Source organism: Haliotis rufescens, unplaced genomic scaffold (genome assembly GCF_023055435.1).
Source record: "Haliotis rufescens isolate VD_foot unplaced genomic scaffold, xgHalRufe1.0.p SCAF_19, whole genome shotgun sequence".
NCBI classification, from domain to species: domain Eukaryota; kingdom Metazoa; phylum Mollusca; class Gastropoda; order Lepetellida; family Haliotidae; genus Haliotis; species Haliotis rufescens.
The window spans coordinates 19,961,136-19,982,879 of NW_025963879.1; the positions used below are offsets into that span (position 1 = coordinate 19,961,136).

The 21,744-nt window shown below is 41.4% G+C and overlaps 2 protein-coding genes across 5 annotated transcripts in view; both read left to right on the forward strand.

Annotated features, from left to right (window-relative positions):
* Nucleotides 1–2,833, forward strand: part of LOC124112219 (zinc finger protein 64-like) — a 222,185-nt gene extending 219,352 nt beyond the window's left edge. For all 4 annotated transcript variants that reach the window (XR_007221961.1, XR_007221960.1, XM_048398974.1 and 1 more), the window contains one exon: nt 2,680–2,833. The gene's annotated coding sequence lies outside the window, so the exon portion shown is untranslated. The remainder of the gene's footprint in view (nt 1–2,679) is intronic.
* The window catches only part of LOC125381617 (protein PFC0760c-like), a gene marked incomplete at its 5' end in the record, with an annotated part of 78,935 nt that extends 57,673 nt beyond the window's left edge, over nt 1–21,262 (forward strand). The window contains one exon of the mRNA XM_048398702.1: nt 20,831–21,262. Coding sequence (XP_048254659.1) covers nt 20,831–21,262 — 432 coding nt within the window. The remainder of the gene's footprint in view (nt 1–20,830) is intronic.
* Between the last annotated feature and the right edge of the window lie 482 nt (nt 21,263–21,744).

Here is a 21,744-nt window from a genome sequence, read left to right on the forward strand (position 1 = left end):
ATATGCCTAACTGTTGCATTCTGGGACATGATCCTAATGCCTAACTGTAGTATTCAAGGTCATGATCCCTTATGCCAACCTGTACTCCGCATGATGTTCCTATATGCCTAACTGTAGTATGTTAGGCCAAGGTCCCTTCCCTCCATCTGCTGTACCGTTTCCTTGTCAATGTCTGACATGACATACAGGCTTTAAGCAGCCAATATGGTCAGTATAAGGGTTATCAGGTGAGTGTGCTTGTTTGTGCCAATAGATTTTCTTCCTATATTCAAGATTGAATGAATATTGTTTTATGGCACAGTAAGCAATATGCAATCTATATCCCACTGGCCTGTATAACCAGAGCACCAACAGGTGCCACCTGGGTTACATGACACACTCTCAGGCTGGTATATTGTGACCGCCTGTACCTCATGTTTGTAAGGGGGCGGTCGGGTAGCCTAGTGGTTAAAGCGTTCGCTCGTCATGCCGAAGACCCGGGTTCGATTCCCGATATGGGTACAATGTGTGAAACCCATTTCTGGTGTCCCCCGCTGTGATATTGCTGGAATATTGCTAAAAGCGGCATAAAACCATACTCACTCATTCACTCACTCAATTGACATGCCTTTGCATGTGTTTGTGACGGGTGCAACCGATGGGGCAGGATACGCTCACCTTTTGGCGAACACCTGGTATCATCACTATTTAATAGTGATTCACAAGCACATGTTCAAGAAGTAGTCGGAATTGTACAATGGACTCATACTCACTCACTAACTCACTCATGTTTGTAAGGTCATATGAGGCGAGGTGAAATGGAGTTTAACTGTGTCCAAGATTTTTACAGTTCCTGGCCAGGTGCATGCAGGTGTGTGTGTGTGGCTGCTTGTACCAGTGCAGACTAATGCCGAGATACCATGCCTTAGTGTGATATGAATACCCCATTCAGACACAGTATACTGACCCTGAGCCGACCAGTCCTTGTTTTAGTCCCTTAATGCCGAACACCAGGCAGGGTAACAACAAGTACCAAGTTTTGGTATGATGCAGCCGGGGATTGAACCCCAGACCTTCTGCTCTCTGGGCAGAGGCTCTACCACTGGACCATGGAGGGGGTCAAGGTCATATGATAAGCATTGCCACAGAAACTGGGAGACATGGTGGTCCAAAACTGAATTGTCTCCCTTAGGCATTCCAGGATCCCATGGCCAAAGTTTCATATGACAGATTTGCATCTGTTATGACCCTTGGCTTGTAAACCTATACCCCTGCCAGTGAATTTAACCAAAGTGGTAAACCATCTCAGTCCACATTTTCCTCCACATTTAACTGACTCATTGAAATAATTGTCAAATCAGCATTAAACCTTACTCACTCACTTCTCAGTGGCTCCATTCCGTGGCTGTGTGGAGCTAGAATAACACTTAGTCTATGAAAACAATAAAAAAATAATTGTAATATTTAAAAACAAAAGAGTATTGTCATCTTGCTGTTGGAACCATTTAAACTAGACTTGGTTTAGTTTGATCTAGACTTGCTTAGTCTTTTATTAATATATATATATATATATATATATATATATATATATATATAGATAGATAGATAGATAGATAGATAGATATTCCAGTCATGGGGCAGGACTATTGTGGAGCCTGCGTGGAGCCTACATGGAGCCTACAAGGATGTCTACGTGCGGCTGCAATGTAGGACATCTGTATCTGTCGTTGACGGCCACGTATCTGTGTGTTGTAACCACCAACTTATGAATGCCATTCCTGTCCCTCGTATAACTTCTAATCAGCCATGAAGAAACATGCACAGCCTCATAAAGAAATATTTTACAAAAGTCATAAATTTCTTTGTTAGCTTTCCCCGATATTATACACCCGCGCATAAGTCTTGCTCATGCAAACTTGAAAACCCATTAATTTTCCATATCTTTAATCTTATCATGACAAGAGAAATGTTTGCATGCCATTTGATTAAATGGGGAATTTGAAACAATTTTCTCAGGCATATGTCAATTAGCAGTTTATGCCTGATAGAAGGTGAAGGCTGGATTGTACGGTGTCCCCTTATTTCCCCCTATCTTGCCTTGACATTTTGCTTGTCTCTGACGGATGACGTTTATGAGCGCAACATTGCAACCATATTGCTCCCCTGTAACCGTGTTCTGCCTCTATGGCTATTAAAGTAGTCATCTGCGGTAGACCATATGCTTTCTGAAATTTCACAAATGGTTGAAATGTGATCTTCGCTCTGGTATATTTTGCTCCGTGGACATAAATTTCACAGAACGTGGTTGAGCCTCTTGGTGGCCACACAATGCCATAGATACGGGGTTTTGACATCTGGGAGTGTCATTTCAGGTCAGCTCACAAATGATTTGTCAAATTTTACAAATGGTTGTAACTTAACCCCAAAGCTTGGCATATATCTTTTTTCATTTTCGGCTTTACTTTTTATAAATAAACCTTTTTAAGAAAGTATTAAATTCATCGGTGAACTTTTTCAACCATGGGTGGGTGCCGATATGACACTGTGTAGATGAACGATACTTAAAAATTGCGCACAATTTTTGCAGAAAAATTCTTATGACAACAGCGTCTAGTGTTACGTTTCCTGTGTGCGTCCCTGATTTCCTTTCAAGAAGCATTTAGTCACTGTGATAATCATCACTGTATTTTTCTTTTTTAGCTGAAGGGCATTGGAGCTAGTCTGTGAAGATCTCTCTAACTTGAGACCAAGATGGCAGCAACAGCTGCAACCGTAGACTGCTGCTTCAATAGCTGATGAAGACTCCGATGTGTTATGACTGTAAACTTTGAATAAACTTGCCCTGTATAATTGATGCACATTGTTTGTGATGAATAATATCAGTGTTGTGGCCAATAGCACCAGAGGCAGATAGGCCTTCATATGACTCGCCTCCCATTACAACACAGATGCATTGTGGGACTTGTGTTGTTTTTGGGCTGATTGGAAATCAGATCTGTTATTTCAACCCTCAACGAAATAAAACATTCCAATTACATAACCAGGATATTATGTTTGTTTGGATTTTTTTTCTTTATCTATTTATATTTATTTATTTATCTATTTATTTATTTTTTTTATTTTTTTAAAATTTATTTATTTATTTATTTGTGTAATTCTTTCTTTTTTCCTTATTCTTTTAGATAATGATGTTCACTATTTGTTCATTTGTCTGTGTACATGGTGTTTTCTGACACCTCCCACAGTGTAATGTTTCATTCGTCGTTATATGGCTGAAATCATGCCGATGCGACGTTAAATTGTAATTCCCTCACTCACTCACTGTGTCTATAACAGAAACCTGACTCTATGTCTTCACTTAAAAAACCCAGGCTCTTGAGATATATTGTTAACATAAAGAAGAAGAAAAGTTGGTGTCTCATGATGTCTCATGATGTCTCATGATGACTGGATTGTTTGGTCCAGACTCGATATTTACAGACCGCTGTCATATAGCTAGAATATTTCTTAGTGCAACGTTAAACAACAAACAATAAAAAAACCCGCTTACCCATTCAGTGGGACAGCTCCACAAGCCCTAGTGGATCTGATCCACCGATTGGAGATTCGAACCCATGATAACCGGATCCTGAAACACTGGGCACTGGTGTTTATTGGAAAAAAACAACATATTGTAGGCTGTTTGATAATGATATGGGATGTTGCGCTTGAAACAAACACCATTAACATTTTAATTATCGAGTGTATTGCATCACCATATATGTTAAGATAGAATGATTGGTTGTTCTTTTACGCCGCACTCAGCAATATTCCAGCCATATGACGGCGGTCTGTAAATAATCGAGTCTGGACCAGACACTCCAGTGATTGACATCATGAGCATCGATCCACACAATTGGGATTGGTGATATGCTTTAACCAAGTCAGCGAGCCTGACCACCCGATCCCGTTAGTCGCCGCTTACCACAAGCATAGTCGCCTTTTACGGCAAGTATGGGTTGCTGAAGACCTATTCTACCCCGGAATCTTCATGGGTCTGTCACGTGTTAAGAAAAGGACAAATGGTCTATTGATTATCTCATTTTCATGATCTCAACTCAACCGTAGTGTCATTGAAGTGGACTGAAGACAAAGAGTAAAGCGTAAAGTATGGAAGCTTATTAGTGTCACATTCTTAAAACATCAGCTAGGTAGATGATACTTTCGCCTTCGATAGCATGAATGCCTTTAAGGTGAGGTGAAATGGGCTATAACGTCGCGTCCAAGATTACTGCATTTATATAGCGACGTGCATGCACGTGTATCTGTGTGTGTGTCAGCTTGTACTAGTCCGGACTGATGCCGATTTATAGTGCTAGCTCACTGAGATACCATGCCGAAGTTTAACATGAATACCCCACTCAGACACAGTATACGGACTCCGAGGCGACCAGTCCTTGTTTTAGCCCCTTAGTACCGAGCGCCAGACAGGGTAACAACAAGTACCATCTTTCAGCGTATTTTGGAATGTAGCGGCCGGTGATCGAACCCAGGACCTTCCGCTCTCCGGGCGGACGCTCTACCACTAGACCACGGAGGCGGTCCGAATGCCCTTAAGACTGCCATGTCTTGATATTAATAAATTAAATCTAATTTGATCGGTTTTTTTCTGTTTGTTAGAAATGAACAATGAGTGTGTCCATGGCGAGAATAATATTTTAAAACAGGTTTGCATTGCAGCCTGTTTATCAATACATATTTTCAGAAATCTTACGTCATACAATTCAACCCCGTATTTAAATTTGACAACATTGAAATAAACTTGTTAATGTTAAATGTAGCTTTATTAGACAGGTTATTCATTTTTATCTTATTTACTCAAATATTAGCAGCGCCCATTCAACAGTTTTGCGACAAGTCCTCATAAAATGAATAGTGTGTTCATTTCTTGTATCTTCAAAAACAAAAAGCGTGTACGGTTGAAAAAAATAGTGAGAAATAAAAGATTTTTTTGTAACAAGCACATGATACTATTTCTCCAGTTTACTAAGATGCGAGATCTCTTTCTTATGTGACAGATGTTTCTTAATTGAATTAACATTGTATTTGAGTTGGGGAGAATATCTCCTGCTCGACAAACTTTCATAACGAGAACAACGACATAATTATTTGCAGATTTCTGTTATTAAAATATTATATGAATAATAATTACACAGATGAATAAATACACGCAGCATAATTGTGTAATACAAGCAATTAGCTGGAAGCTAACAACGGCCCTCACGTCTAAATGAGTTTGTTACCGTCTGTGTAAGTTTCACATGTCAAAGTGTCGTGTCAATTTCAACAATGTCCAAGATCTCTTAAGGTCATAGTGTATATATATGATATAATGATGCGAACTATTGAGGTGTAGTTTGTGCTATATTCAAGACTAGGGGTGAGGTGAGGTGAAATGGGGTTTAACGTCGCGTCCAAGATTATTGCCCTTACATAGCGACGTGCATGTACGTGTGTGCGTTTGTGTGGCTGCTTGTACTAGTCCGGACTGATGCCGATTTGTAGTGCTAGCCCACTAAGATACCATGCCGCAGTTTAACATGAATACCCCACTCAGACACAGTATACTGTCTCCGAGCCGACCAGTCTTTGTTTTAGCCCCATAAATGCCGAGCGCCAGACAAGTACCATCTTTTAAGGTCTTTTTGTATGACGCGGCCGGGGATCGAACCCCGGACATTCCGCTCTCCGGGCGGACGCTCTACCACTAGACCACGGAGGCGGTCTTCAAGACTAGAAGAAAAGCAATTTATATAACTTTTATCATCATCATAATCATCGTGCGACGTTGTGTGGTCGTATGATTTACAGCACGAGCTAGTTGTATTGAATTGTGTAACCTTTGTTTCCACCACCACGCTTGCGACCAACACGAGGTGTGTCAGTCGTATATTTTCATCATGGACTTGTTGTGGTACAAATAGTATAACTTCTGTTTGCATGAAAACCGCGTATCATGATGGTACGAATAGTTCTAGTTTATTTATATTAATGACTAGTTTCAGTACAAGTAGTGTTGTCATCGCCGCCGTCATGGTAATTGTGTAGTCGATGTAGATCATTTGTACAGGTAGTATTTTTTGCATAGATTACTAGTTGTAGTACAAAAAACATATATCTTTCTTATATAAACCGTCATGGTTATCACCGTGTGATGTTGCAGGGGTAGTATTACTTATCAATAACTAGTTGTAATACAAACAGTATATAAATTTTATCGTCATCACCGCCGCCATGATAATCACCATGCAACTTTGGAGTAGTGGTATGATTTATGTCAAGGACTAGTTGTAATGCAGTTAGTATAATTTTTGATTGTCGCAACATCCCCATGTCAATTGGCATCATTATCCTCATAGCGTAATTGATGATGTGAACCCTTCAAAACATGCATTAACACTGATACCTTATATTTGGGTGATTAGCATAATAACATAATGGTTTCGGGAGTAATATAAGGTCATGGGTAGATCCATTCGTCACCACTCGCCACTTTCCGTAACCTACATTCGACTTGTTCCGGATTGACACGCGTTGGTCACGAATGGGATTAATCGAATCGTCCCGATTATTTTCTTTGGGCTGTGGGCTTTCACGTGGGCTTTTAAGTCGTTCCAACGTTTTACTGATGAATTAACTTTTTGTTTGCTGTTTAACGCCGCACACAGCTATAGTCCGTTTGTATGACAGCCACCTGGAAATAATCTGGCCCAGACAAACCAGTGACTGATATTATGAGCAATGACCACGCCGTTGGGGTACGATGCCACTCAATCCACCAAGTCACCTCATACGGACAGCATAAATTGCTGTGGACATATTCTAACGCGGAATCTTCATTAGGGGTGATAGGACTGCAATATTGTTCAAGGAGAAACTGTATCGCCCTTGCGGTCACTAACATTGGGACTTACTCATTATTGGCCCTTTCAATATTTTTGTATTTCACCGGTCTACATATGGTCTGAAAAAAGACTGTTCATTCTATCAACCTTCGGTTTGCATGGTTCAGGATAAAGCATTAACTAATATTCACTCACACTCTGATTCTATGACGTGTTTTTAGGTGAACAATTGACATGCCTTTGCATGTGTTTGTGACGGGTGCAACTGATGGGGCAGGATACGCTCACCTTTAGGCGAACACCTGGTATCATCACTATTTGATAGTGATTCATAAACACCTACTCATGATGTAGTCGGAATCGTACAATCGACTCTACTTTATGCAGAGATTTCTATTGGATATGGAAAGTGTTTTGTCACTTTATTCGCGTGAGCGGTCGGGTAGCCTAATGGTTAAAGCGTTCGCTCTTCACGCCGAAGACCCGGGTTCGATTCCCGATATGGGTACAATGTGTGAAGCCCATTTCTGGTGTCCCCCGCCGTGATATTGCTGGAATAGTGCTAAATGCGGCGTAAAACCATACTCACTCACTCACTTTATTCGCGAACACCTGGCATCATCACTATTTGATAGTGATTCACAAGCACATGTTCAAGATGTAGTCGGAATCGTACAATGGACTCTGCTGTCAGCAGATATTTCTTATGATTATTGAAAGGTTTTCGGGCTTTTATTTACGGGATAAAAACAGACGTAGAATCACAGCGAACACCATGTTTGTAATATTTGTAGATATTAACGCGCATTTATATGTACAATATACCTCCACTGACTCAGTCATACCCATGAACTAGAAGCAGAGTCGGACTTTGAATTTCAGAGATGTGGGTTTGGTGTTCTGTGAACAACGAACTCGTCCTTTGAGATATTTTGAAAACTCAATTCAAGAGAGCTGGATTGCGTTATTCGCATATTTAACCTACTCCCAGTCGCGATTTCTATTTTGACACGCTTTTTTCGTGGTCGGGACTTTTATTGCGGCTTATGAAAAATTAATTTCAAAGGCAGGGTCACAAAATCGGGCCATTAGAGGTTTGGGAGGCCGTCTGATTCACTTGCCGAGTTAGGTGTTTCTGATAACAGAGTCGGGTCAGTGACATCATGCAAATATGGATGACACTCATTCGGGGAAAATACACCATCAATCAAATTCCAATAACCAGCTTACAATCAGCCAGACAGCTTTTTCACAGATCCTTACAAATATCGCATGGTTACATCAAAGCTGGGACAAAAAGCCTCGCTTTGAAGTAATAAAATATCATATCCTTCGCGCGCGTTTATGACACAATCAAGGGGCTTTTTTGTAAGGTGGTATGTGATGAATAGGGCTTGTCTGCCCCTTGTGTTATCCAACAGCTTTCAGTTAGTGTTGAAAACTAACTGAAGAAACAACTGACGACTGTCTACAAATTTGAAGTAATATTGAAGTGCATCGGAAATATGACTCAAATCGATAATTATGATGCATGGGCTGTCCAGTTTTTTCAATCAAGCTAAAATGATTTTGACATTTTTCGACAAAAAACGGGATAATAAAATCTCCAGTTGCTCTCAAAGGCCGGTGAGTGAAGGAGAAATGAAAAGCGACCGTGACAGACTTCCAACTAATATTACTCATATCAAACATGGATGACAAACGAATTTCTCTTTTAATTAATGAGCATTTGGTAATTAATCAGGCTAATTTGGAGGCTTCACGTCAACATTTTGAAGCACATGCCACGAGCGTTTCATTCCCGACAACATCCATGGATACACTTCTCTCGGGGATGACAGTTATGGCCCTTCACTACCGTCGTCGCTGCAGCTCCTTTATACGTCGTTGTACACGACGTGGGTTCCTGGCGTCGGTTCCCACGTTGAAGGCTGTTTCTCACAACGCTGTACGCTACCCGCTGCCCTCATACTGCTACGACTACCACTGCAACTGATACGATACTACGAGTACTGTAACTACCTCAACTAATAATTCAACGCCTGCTGCTGCCACTACAGCAACGTTTGCGTCTAATACTACTCATACTTCTATGACTACTTATGCTGCTGCCCGCCTCCGTATCTTGTGAATAGAGCGTCTGCCAGGACGGCGCAAGGTCGGTGGTTCGATTCCCGACCGAGTCATACCAAAAGACGTTAAACGATGTCACTTGTTCTTTCCCTGCTTGGGAATAGAACAAGGACCGGTCGCCTCGGAGTCCGTACACTGTGTCTGAGTGGGGTATTCATGTTCAACTGCAGCATGGTACTCAGTGGGCTCGCACCATCAAACCGGCATCGGTCCGGATTTGTACAAACAAGTAGTCACACACACACGTGCATGCACGTCGCTATAGAAGTGCAATAACCTTGGACACGAGTTAAGCTCAATTTCACCACACCTCATATGACCTTAAAAACATGAGGTGCGCGCACGCACGCACGCACACACACACACACTCTGGCCTGGTCTAGCCTCCATTATTTACAGGCCGGGGGCGGTCTGGTAGCCTGGAGGTTAAAGCATTGGCTCGTCACGCCGAAGACCCGGGTTCGATTCCCGACATGGGTACAATGTGTGAAGCCCATTTCTGGTGTCCCCCGCCGTGATATTGCTGGAATATTGCCAAAAGCGGCGTAAAACCATACTCTCTCACTCACTCACTCCTACTACTGCCGCCGCCGCTGCTGCTGCTACTACTACTGCTACTGCTACTACTGCTACTGCTGCTGCTGCTGCTACTACTACTGCTACTACTACTACTACTACTACTACTACTGCTGCTGCTGCTACTACTACTACTACTACTATTTGCTACTACTACTACAACGACTTCTATTATTGCTACTACTACTACTGCTGCTACTACTACGGCTGATGCTACTACTACTACTACTTCTGTTGCTGCTACTGCTACTCCTACCACTACTATTTCTGCTACTACTAATACTGCTGCTACTACTACAACTACAACTACTATTTGCTACTACTACTACAACGACAACCTCTAGTTGCTACTACTACTACTACAACGACTACTACTATTGCTACTACTACTACTGCTGCTACTACTACTACTACTACTACTACGACTACTACCACTGCTGCTGGTGCCAATACTGCTACGACCAACCCGATGCTTGTTGCTCAATGTGTCAGCCACTGGTTTCCCGGCCCAGACTCAATAATGTAGAGGTCGTCGTAATAGCTAGACAAATAGTGACTACGGCATCAAACAACATTCACTCACTCACTGACCTCTTTTACAGACAACTAACTCATACAGACGGAGAACCAGAGGTAGCACATTGTTAATATTTCCAGATAGTTCCACTAATAAAACATACTGAAAAACCTCCCTCCTATAATACGTAAATGACGTAAAAAAGAAGTGTTTATTTGTTATTAAAACCGTTTTATCCGTGCGTTTAGACCAACATTCCAGTTTTCTAGGATTAGAAAGTTTACAATTTCCCCGTAAGTAGGCTTTGAAGCATAATGTTTTTAAGTAAATAATCCAACCATTAATGCTATAGGTTCCATACTGCCACTTGGCACCTCAATAAAGATCTCCCAAATAGCTGTTCACAAAGGCAGGCATAAAGTATATTGCGTCGTGCCGTTGCTCTGCGCAAAATGGGAGATAGGCCTCGCCGTCGTGGTAAGAAACAGAGGGGGTATATTGCAGTATCAGAGGTATAAACATGCTTTGATTTATAGACAATAAAAGATATTTTCAGTCGAAAAATATCTCTGCAAAAAGCCACGTGGCTTCCTTCTTGTTTAAACCTTTCACAGAGAGGAACAGGCCCTCCAGATGCTGGGGCTTGGTTCTGCTGGAGGGCGGTCGCCATCGTACCGAGTCGCGGGGCACGTAACGCAAGCAGGGATATGGCCATAACTCCACGCGCTGATTTTCAACGATAACTTCTTGTACATCGAGTAACACCTGTGAATGGCGAGCTCAAAGGCAGAGAATTCCTCTTACGCTTCGGTTTTGCTTCTTGAGGTATTACGTGGCTAGATGTATATCGGAATGCTATCTACTCGGATGAAAGGATTTGATGTAGAGGGCGTTAGGATGTTGGGAATATAATAGGATGTCATGGAGAGTGGTATAGGCATTTCGTCTGTATGGTGAATTGACAATCTGTGTGGTAGAAGAGTTGTAGAATTGCAATGTTAAGTGAAATATATATATTTGGAAAAGATTTGGATGTTTTAGATTTTCATCATGGTTGTTCAATATTAGGTCTAGAGTGCTGGACGCCATGGCACACATTTCAGATGTGATGTGGAAATGTGGAGTCAACACCGACAGAGGAATAGGACTATTCATAATCTTAAATAGTTATTTAATTTGAAAAGCAAAAAATAATTAAATGGTTTATACTTTCATACTTTGTATACCGAGATGACATGAATGGTGCGCCCCAAAGGCTTGGGATAAGTTTAATGAATACCTAGGTGTTAAAGATCTGGGTATTGGATACCTAGATGTTTGAGATGTGTTATTTGCATACCTAAATATAAATACATTGGATTAGGTGTTAATGATGCTTATTGGATACCTAGATGTTAGAGATGTTTATTGAAGATGTTTATTTGATGTTCGGAACATATTTATTGCATCTCTAGATGTTAGAGATGTTTGTTGCATCCCTTGGTGTTTAGGACATATTTATTGCATCCCTAGTTGTTTGGGGTGTTTGTTGCATCCTCAGATGTTTGGTACTTACATATTGCATCCCTATAGTTGTGTAGGGTGTTTAGTGCATTTCTAGATGTTGGGACATAGTTATTGCATCCCCAGATGTTTGGGGCAAATGTACTGCATCCTTGGATGTATGAAGTGTTCGGTGTTTCCCGAGATGTTTGGGACATGCATTGCATCACTACAGATGTATATGGTGCTTATTATATCCCGAGATTTTGGGACATGCATTACATCACTACAGATGTATATGGTGTTTATTATATCCCTAGATGTTTGAGACATGCATTGCATCACTACAGATGCATATCGTGTTTATTATATACCGAGATGTTTGGGACATGCATTGCATCACTACAGATGTATATGGTGCTTATTGTATCCCGAGATGTTTGGGACATGCATTACATCACTACAGATGTATATGGTGTTTATTATAACCCTAGATGTTTGGGACATGCATTGCATCACTACAGATGCATATCGTGTTTATTATATCCCGAGATGTTTTGGACATGTATTGCATCACTACAGATGTATATGGTGCTTATTATATCCCGAGATTTTGGGACATGCATTACATCACTACAGATGTATATGGTGTTTATTATATCCCGAGATGTTTAGGACATGCATTGCATCACTACAGATGTATATGATGTTTATTATATCCCCGAGATGTTTGGGACATGCATTGCATCACTACATATGTATATGGTGTTTATTATATCCCGAGATGTTTGGCATCCAAAGATGTTTTACATGTTTTTTGCATCTTTAGACGTTCGTGAAAATATTGCACCCCTAGATGCGTTGATTACTTGAATAGATGATGTGGATAGTTCATATAAAAAGTGAATTATGGCATGAATGTTTTTTCACTGAAATCTGACATAGGATAGAAAGAAAAATGAACTGGACAGGTGGGTAAATATCTATTCCTTAAATAGATAAGTAATTACGCACGCGTCGTAAGAAAGGCGTGGTCGTTCAACCCTTTGCGGAGGGTCCGTTTCAAAGACTGTACAACTTCGTGACATTATTTCGACAATCATTTGTTGACGCCTATATACTTTACACTTAGCGAACGTTGCCGATCTTATACCAAACACTAACAGTATGTTTTCCTCACGTGCTCACTTGTCATATCTTGGACAGGGTAACCCCAGTCGTATACTGTATAATAGTATAGAACTTATGTGATTTCCACACAAAAAACGTAAGTCTATCTAAATCTTCATTATATTTACCGTTACTTGTACTGTTATTACCAACCAACAATAAATACTTAAACTGATCCGATTTACCAATGCGTGTAAAGATTGCTTGTCTGACCATAACTATATGGTCTGGCCAGGAATTTAAAATATTCCAGAAGTGATGAAGGTCTTCTGCCATGTTGGGCGCTGAATGACGGGTAAATCACAGAGTTGTTTCACTTACTAATGTTGTGAGCGGCAAGATCAAACATAGTGGACGTCATCTTCAGGGTCTGGTTCACGTCACGTGGGCCGAGGTTGACCGAAATGCTGGTTTAGTACTTTCTTGAAAAAATATATTGCGAGAGTCCGAAGTCCAGATGTCCAGCGTTCGTAAATAACATGGTTTTCTGCTACAACATTTGACATCAATTCTTGGAATTGAAAAAAAATCCCCGCAGACTAAACCTGGTGATTAAAGCGGTCACTCTGTCTTGATTAGTTATTTCTACGTCTCTTACGATTAACCGATTATCGGAGCATTTCGATACATTGTACCACAGTATATCGCAAGGTTGTCATAGTGGTCGGTCGAATATGTAACTAAAAGAATAGAAAGCATTTGTCAACCAATCAGAGATGGCGTACTGTTCAGACGAAGGATCGGGCAGAACTCAGGTCAAGCATTGTGTGACAAATGCTGTCGTTGTCGTATCCTACGGTTGTTGCAATGAAGCGGCCTTGGCTCGTCGTGCCGCGGACCCGTGTTTAATTCTATCCGTGGGTTTTATGATTCTAGTCGTATTTTAGCTGGAATATTGCTAAAGGTGGCGCGAAACATTCACTCTTACTTACTAGTATACTATGGATCGGATGAAAGTATTTTGGTTTGTGTGTAAGCAGAATAATGATGACATATGTGGCATGAATATGAAGAAGATACACATTTCTGGCGGTATATTCGACAGGTCTCAAGCCATTATTAGTTTCATTGGCGCTGGGTTTTCCATCGTGACAATAAGTGAGTGAGTGAGTGAGTTGGGTTTAACGCCGCTTTTATCAGTATTCCAGTTATATCGCGGCGTGTCAGCTTAATGTGGGAGGAAAGCCCGAAGTGATGCAGGTTTCGGGCGTTTACCACTTCGGTGAAACCCACGAGTATGGGTATGGTGCTGACAAACCTAGAAACATAATCGGGGCGAACCGGGATTCGAACACACAATCATAGGTTTCTGGCGTGCCCAAGGGACGCAACTCTGCACGGCGAATTGCGGCGCCTTAGACGACTGGGCCACCCGTGCCCCCAATGTGAGTGAGTGAGTATGGTTTTTACGCCGCTTTTAGCAATATTCCAGCAATATCACGGCGGGGGACACCAGAAATGGGCTTCACACATTGTACCAATGTCGTGAATCGAACAACCCGGGTGTTCGGCGTGACGAGCAAACGCTTTAACCACTAGGCTACCCGACCGCCCCCGTTACAATAAAGGGCTCGTGTTAAAGGTATTGGTCTGTTGGTTGTTTAACGCCGCACCTAACAATATTCCAGCCCTTGACTGCGGTTTGGATCTCGGTTCAAACTCTCAACAACTGGTCTGCCTGGTCCCGAGTCGCTTGTTCGCATACCGCCATGATATAGCTGTTATATTGCTGACTGCGGCATCAAACAACATTCACTTTCAACGATGTAATCCTTAACGTACTACTACACCATCATTCAACCAAGCCAGTTATTAACAGGTAAGTGGAACGTGGTCGTTTCAAATGGACCTTGCTTATACGGAAACTGCGTTTCCGGGACAATAACTATCAGTAACGTCTTTACAATTCTACCAAACCGTCTCCGTGGTGAAGTGAATAGAGCGTCTGTACGGAGAGAGGACCGCATCCGTGGTCTAGTGGTAGAGCGTCCGCCCGGAGAGCGGAAGGTCCGGGGTTCGATCCCCGGACGCGTCATACCAAAAGACGTTAAAAGATGGTACTTGTTGTTACCCTGTCTGGCGCTCGGCTATTAAAACAAGGACTGGTCTGCTCGGAGTCAGGTTACTGTGTCTGAGTGGGATATTCACGTTAAACTGCGGCATGGTATCTCAGTGAGCTAGCACTATAAATCGGCATCAGTCCGGACTAGTACAAGCAGCCGCACGAACACACACACACACACACACACACACACGTGCATGCACGTCGCTATATAAGTGCAATAATCTTGGACGCGACGTTAAACCACCTCACCTCACCTGTACGGAGAGAGGAAGGTCGATGGTTCGATCCCCGGCCACGTCAGTACCTGAAGACGTTACAGATGGCACTTGCAGTTACCCTACCTGGCGCTTGGCATAAACAGGATAAAACAAGGATTGGTCTGTTAGGCGTCTGTATAGTGTGTAAATGGGCTTTCCATGTTAACCTCTAGCAAGGTATCGCAGTGCGCTAGCACTATGGAACAGGCTTAAGTCCCTTAGTCGTGCTAGGATCCAATAATCGTGGTTCGAATCCGTGATTTGTATTGATAAGTACCCTTGGTTTGTAAGTACCATACCCGGTATTTGTCGTAGAAGATATAGCGGTATTTCTCGTGGAAGATGTAGCGGTATCTGTCGTCGAAGATGTTGCAGGGGAATTTGTCGTATCGTATTCAGTAGCAGATTTTGTGGAAGAAGATGTTGTTGCACATGTAGAAATTGTGATATTTATAGTAGACCGTTGTAACGTTAATGTCGTAGAACTTGTAACGTTAATGTCGCAAACGACACTGAAGCGGTACCTGTCGTAGGAGCGTTAAAACGACATATTGTGCATATGCGCCATTCAAGTACAAAATCCACATTTAATGACATTTTCACCGTAGGTTTTCCTGTCCCAACGATTATTTATGTATTCATTGACACTTAACAACACGCCACGCGTGTTCGTATCATGTCAGTAACTGCTAAACTTCAAAGACCCTCTCGACAATATATGCCAGTGTGAAATGCTCTCCAGGCTCCCAAACCCTACCGTGGCAGTTAGCTACAGCTCTACTAGACTCCCCCGTCATTTGCAAGCCAATATTCATGCCCAAATCGGAGATTTCATGAAGGTGATGACCGCAAGTATCCACTGTCTGATCGGCTTACTGATAGACTTTTCAAGTGACCACCATTGACCACAGTCGGACGGCTGACTTTATGAATGTGTTTACCGTTAGCGCGCTTCCCATCGGAATCTGACAATCAGCGTGTATTAACAGCGGGTTATTCTGATATGGCGATTGTTATGGTGATGCGAGGAAACCAGTAATTATGTCCACCGCCCTGCCCAGATGCTGTCCAACACATAGCGACCGGCGCCATCTACTGTCAATTTCCTTGCACAAACATTAAGAACAAATCCTACACGGCGTTAATGCGAGCAACACCGCGAGCAGACAGTTACGACGTGTGATCATACAGCGCAGATTATTGAATACATATTGGCCGGCTCATTCAGCCGCGAATGGTCATTGACAAGCTTGTTTGCTGTAGCCAAGCCGTCAAGTGGCACTCTTCAAGTTATCGCTGTTAGTGAGATGGGATGAGGGTTGGCTTGTCACAGTGTTGACAACGACCACGTGATCTGTCAATCACGTGACGGTCCGCGGGTAGCGAAAGGGAACAGCGGGTGGAGCAGTTACTATGTACAGCTTTTCACTTCTATGTAATCTGAGTTTTGTAGCGTTTGGTTTCGACGGCATTATTTTCTTACCCACTAAAACCGTGTAAAGGCAAAAAAATATGTTTATTTAAGAAAATATTTTTTTGGAAAAAAGTTATAAATATCGGTCAGATGCGTGAGTATGAGTAATTGAGTCAAAGTACCCATAAAATATGAAATATTCGTAAAAATGTTTGTTTATTTGTTGTATTCGGCGAATGTCTGTTTTCCTTACACAGAAACCGTATAACGGGTAATAAACCTCATGCACACCGGGTGTCCCACGCCGTGATGTCTGTGGAATACTGCTAAAAGCGGCGTAAAACCATACTAACTCACTCACTCATGCACCCCAGCTATTTATTATTCAAACGGTCAACATCTTCATTTTCTTTTGAAATGTTTTAGAATATCAGTGAACTTGAAATGAAACGTTTGCGTGACCCGGATAACCGCTTTCACGCAAGGTCAAAGGCGACACAATCCGACTGCAGCAGACTAAACATGAACTAGAAACCTCATGAAATTAGCGATACCTTACATGGCTGACGTCATCGGTGTAATGGTTATTTTTGTGCCAAGGTTTTATTGAAAGGTACTAAATATCTTATTTATTGCTCAAAATTGACGGTTTACACATCATTTACAAAACACCGTCGGGAATGCACATTATATACATGTCAGAATAGATTGTAAATGCCTTCACGCAATGTACAATAATCAGCGGCATCGCGAGAAGGCCCCCTGTCCCCCGGGTTCTCTGTTCATCTATACGTTATAGTCAGAATATAGAAATTTGGACATTGGCATTAACTAAAACGGTCAAATTAATTTCGCATCAACGTCTGACAGACAAAATTTGACAAATTTGTCCCAGTTCATTCGATATTCTATTGTATGATACTGCATGAATAATTCAAAGGTGTAATTATGATATCGAAATAAACAGCTCTTTCAGTAAATCAAATTATTGCGCAACAGCGAGAACATTTAATTTTCATGATAATTCCTAATAGGGCTTAGGTCCTGAAATAGAGGCTGCAACTGTTCACCAATTATACTGCATGGATTCAATTATCGTGCCGTGTGTAACGCGCTCATTCGGGGGGAGGGTGGCATGTAGACGAGAGCGGAGTCCCCTGGGTGGGGTATAACGGTTATGTGCACTAATTAGCCGAGCATAGAGAAGCAGCTAGCGCGAAACAGAGACAGAACCAGTTTAATTGGTGGAGAATACTGGGTAGCTGACTTTCACGGGTCAGCGTTTTTGGTGACTGAGGGATTGACTGACAACTTGGGGGCGGGTATCTCGACTTGTAAGGGGGTAAGCGGACGTCGGGGTTAGGTCTGAAAGCGTGTTAAGCGAAGTTTATCCAACTAAACATCGATACTATGCTGTAGGGTTAATGTCGAGTGCAAATAGGGTCACAGCCTCTGTTCGGATGGTGTTTGGGGATATAGAGGGATATGAGCGAGAAGAAATTGTGTTTTTTGTTCCATTTTAACGTGATTGCGTGAGTGAGTTGGGCTTGGCGTCACTTTGAATAATGATTGAGTTTTATCACGATGTTTCGGATCCTTGCTTGTCTAAGGGGCGCAACTATTTACAGCGAATTCAGCGCCTTAGACCACTGTGCATACTGTTTAAAAAACCAAGGACGATAAACAGCGTATCTGGGATTCGAACCAACGAACAAACATTGTCAAACATTTATTACGTCTGTTTGAGGAGTGTTGACAAAGGTTGCATCCCTGGCATGGCTGACGACTTGAAGGTAAAGGCATACTCTGTTATCCAGTGTATTGTGTAACAATACAATGGGTAATCGAGGATGGAGAAATGGATCGCGGTATGTGAATAAGCTGAAAATGTATATGCATTTATAAATATTCAGTATGCTCAGCATTAACAACTTGATTTCAAACTATTTCGTAAACATCTGTAAATTCAAACCAGCTCGAGGCTTGAGGTATTATTCCTGTTATATATCAAAAGATAATTTAACAGAAAACAACTTTAATTTTAGAGGCAAAGCGTTAGTCAAGCTTTCAAACCTTTCACATTGAGACATTTGGAGTTCAATAAATATGTATGTATTTCCTAATAATCAAAGCGAAGAACTTTGACTACTTTTCTAACAATCTCCACTTATTAATTGTACGATACTGGAAACAGTCCGAATGGACTTTGTAGGCGAAACTCTAAACCCTTGAACATCGTACATACAGTTCCGCTCAGCACCTGCAGCCCCGAGAATATATATATAGGGAGACGAGAATAATGACTGGGCGTTAATTCAAGGGTATAGTTTATCTTATTTTGAAGTCAAATTTTCCATCGTCCCACCCGCCACTCAATAACGGTTGAATGGGATGCACGTGGTTGGAACGGCAAGTAGCATTTGCCTGTCAACTAGTATTAGGTTTTGAGAGAAAACTGCGAAGGTGTCAGTTGAATAGCTATCATATTTCCCCGTCCCACTAGTGCAGCCCCGTGGCTGCTTGTAATTGGCCTCTCGCGACATGAGGGGGCTGTTTGCTCCCCGCGTATGGGGGCTCTCCGGCCATGTCCGGAGCACGACAGGTCACGCATGGACAAATATTAGTCCGCATGGCGATGAGCTGTTGTAAATATGATCACAAACTTTCCGCAAACCTCTTGGGACGGTGGTCAAGAGATTTGGCAGCTTGCCCCCATCACCGCCCCGGGGTAGTCGTTGCTGGGGCAGAGGTCAGGGGCATTAATGGCGTCCTTAATAACAGATAAAGAGAGCGTGTATCTCATTCCAAGGAAACGGGATATGATGATGTGCCAATGGACGATCTCTGACTTAACTGAAACAACAGCCAATATGTTTAGAGATGCATATTGTGTCAACATTAAACATTTGATTGTAAGGAGTTAACTTTCCTCTGCCCGCTGTCGAATCAACAGTGCGTCACTATAACTGCCCCCATTGACTCAACAGTACGTCACTATAACTGCCCCCATTGACTCAACAGTCTCTGTGACTCTATCCGCCAAACATTTTGTTTCCTACCTGTATATGGGCATTTAAGGTCAGATGATACATCGTTATTATTCCATTTGCGAACAGTTGAAATTTTCATCATAGTTACGGGGGAGTACATTAAGGAAAAATATATATTACTGATACTACTTATAACAGCAACACTACTACTACTCTACTGCAACAACAACAACTACTACTACTACTACTACTACTACTACTACTACTACTACTACTACTACTACTACTACTACTACTACTACTACTACGACGACGACGACTACTACTACTACTACCTAATGTGGATGGCGACAGCGAAGAAGACAAATGATGAAGAAAAGCTAAGAGATGGCGATGATGATGATGATGATGATGATGATGATGATGATGACGACGACCTTCGAAAACCTGGGATGTTTTTCCCACATTATGAAAGTATTGTGGACACAAGTATATGAGGGAAGTTTGGCGGTCGGTTTTCTTGACTTAGTGAGTGCGTTTCCCCGCGTCTTTTCAGTGTATCTAAATATCTTCTTTAACTATGAATGAGTTATATACTAAGAATGAGCAAAACTATTATACTAAGAATGAGCTATACCATCATACTAAAATGAGTTATACTGCCATGCCAAGAATGAGCTAAACCATTTGACCAAGATTGAGTTATACCATTGTGACAAGAGTGATGTATACAATTATACTAAGAATGAGTTATACATCATTCTAAAATGAGTTAGACCATTATACTTAGTATGAGTTATACAATTCCAATAATGGTTCTACAATTATACCATATTCGGAGTTATATAATCATATAAAAAATGAGCTATAAAAAGAATACTGAGTCAACTACAAAGAAATGTTGGGGTCGAGACAACAAAACTGTCCACACTGTGTTGCAATGGAACATATTTCTTAAATGTTTCTCTTTACTTGTAAGCAGCAGGATCTTTGCACTTGTACACAGCAAACATAATTAAAAAATAACGTATCATTTTTATTACTTTCAACAAAATCAGTAAGTGCACTATCACTTTGTCACTGTGTTTTTTTGTTTAACTATCACTTGATTGTCTGGTTTGTTTTCAGGCCGCCGTCGCATGGCAGGTGTACTGCTGTAGATTACACCAAGAATGAGTGCTTCCATTACACTAAGAACGAGTTCTGTCAATACACTAAGAACGAGTTCTACCATTACACTTAGAATGAGTTCTACCCTTACACTAACAACGAGTTCTACCATTACACTAAGAATGAGTTCTACAATTACACTAAGAACGAGTTCTGTCAATACACTAAGAACGAGTTCTACCATTACACTTAGAACGAGTTCTACCATTACACTAAGAATGAGTTCTACAATTACACTAAGAACGAATTCTACAATTACACTAAGAACGAGTTCTACAATTACACTAAGAACGAGTTCTACCCTTACACTAAGAACGAGTTCTACCCTTACACTAAGAACGAGTTCTACCCTTATACTAAGAACGGGTTCTACCATTACATCAAGAACGAGTTCTACCATTACCTTAAGAACGAGTTCTATCAGTACACTAAAAATGAGTTTTACCATCACAATAAGAACGAGTTCTATCAATGCACTAAGAACGAGTTCTACCATTACACTAAGAATGTGTTCTATCAAAGCACTAAGAACGTGTTCTACCAATTCACTGAGAACGAGTTCTACCATTACACCCAATTTCATCCAAGAGCAAGGATAGAACCAAGTCAAACCCTGAAGTGTTGATCACCGTAACCCACGAATGAAACAAAAGGGGTCATAAAAAAACAAAGAAAAGTCCAATATTAATGAAGAGGGCCACGATTGGACAGACACCCTGAAGGTGTTAGACGTTTTGAGTTCAATTACAACAATATCCATTCTTTTTTGGGAAACTGAAATTCAACCATTGCAAATTAGTTACCGTTTCCAGATCAGCTGGAAGGTGGCCGAGTTAATATCCTATCTGAGTCTTAATTAGTTGTTGAGAAAATAATACCGTTCCCTAAAAATGAACAGATCATGAAAACTCGGTCCGGACAACAACGAGGGTTTATCAAAATTGGTGTTTACCATTTGGTGTTGTATTAAAATTAGTGACGTCTTATTAGTTCTGGCTACCAGTCGTTGGACGGAATCACTCGCACGGATCTAATACACAAGGCTACATTCTAATTAAAACAATCCCCCTGCTCACCAATTTCACTGAGCTTAGTAGACGGAGAAGC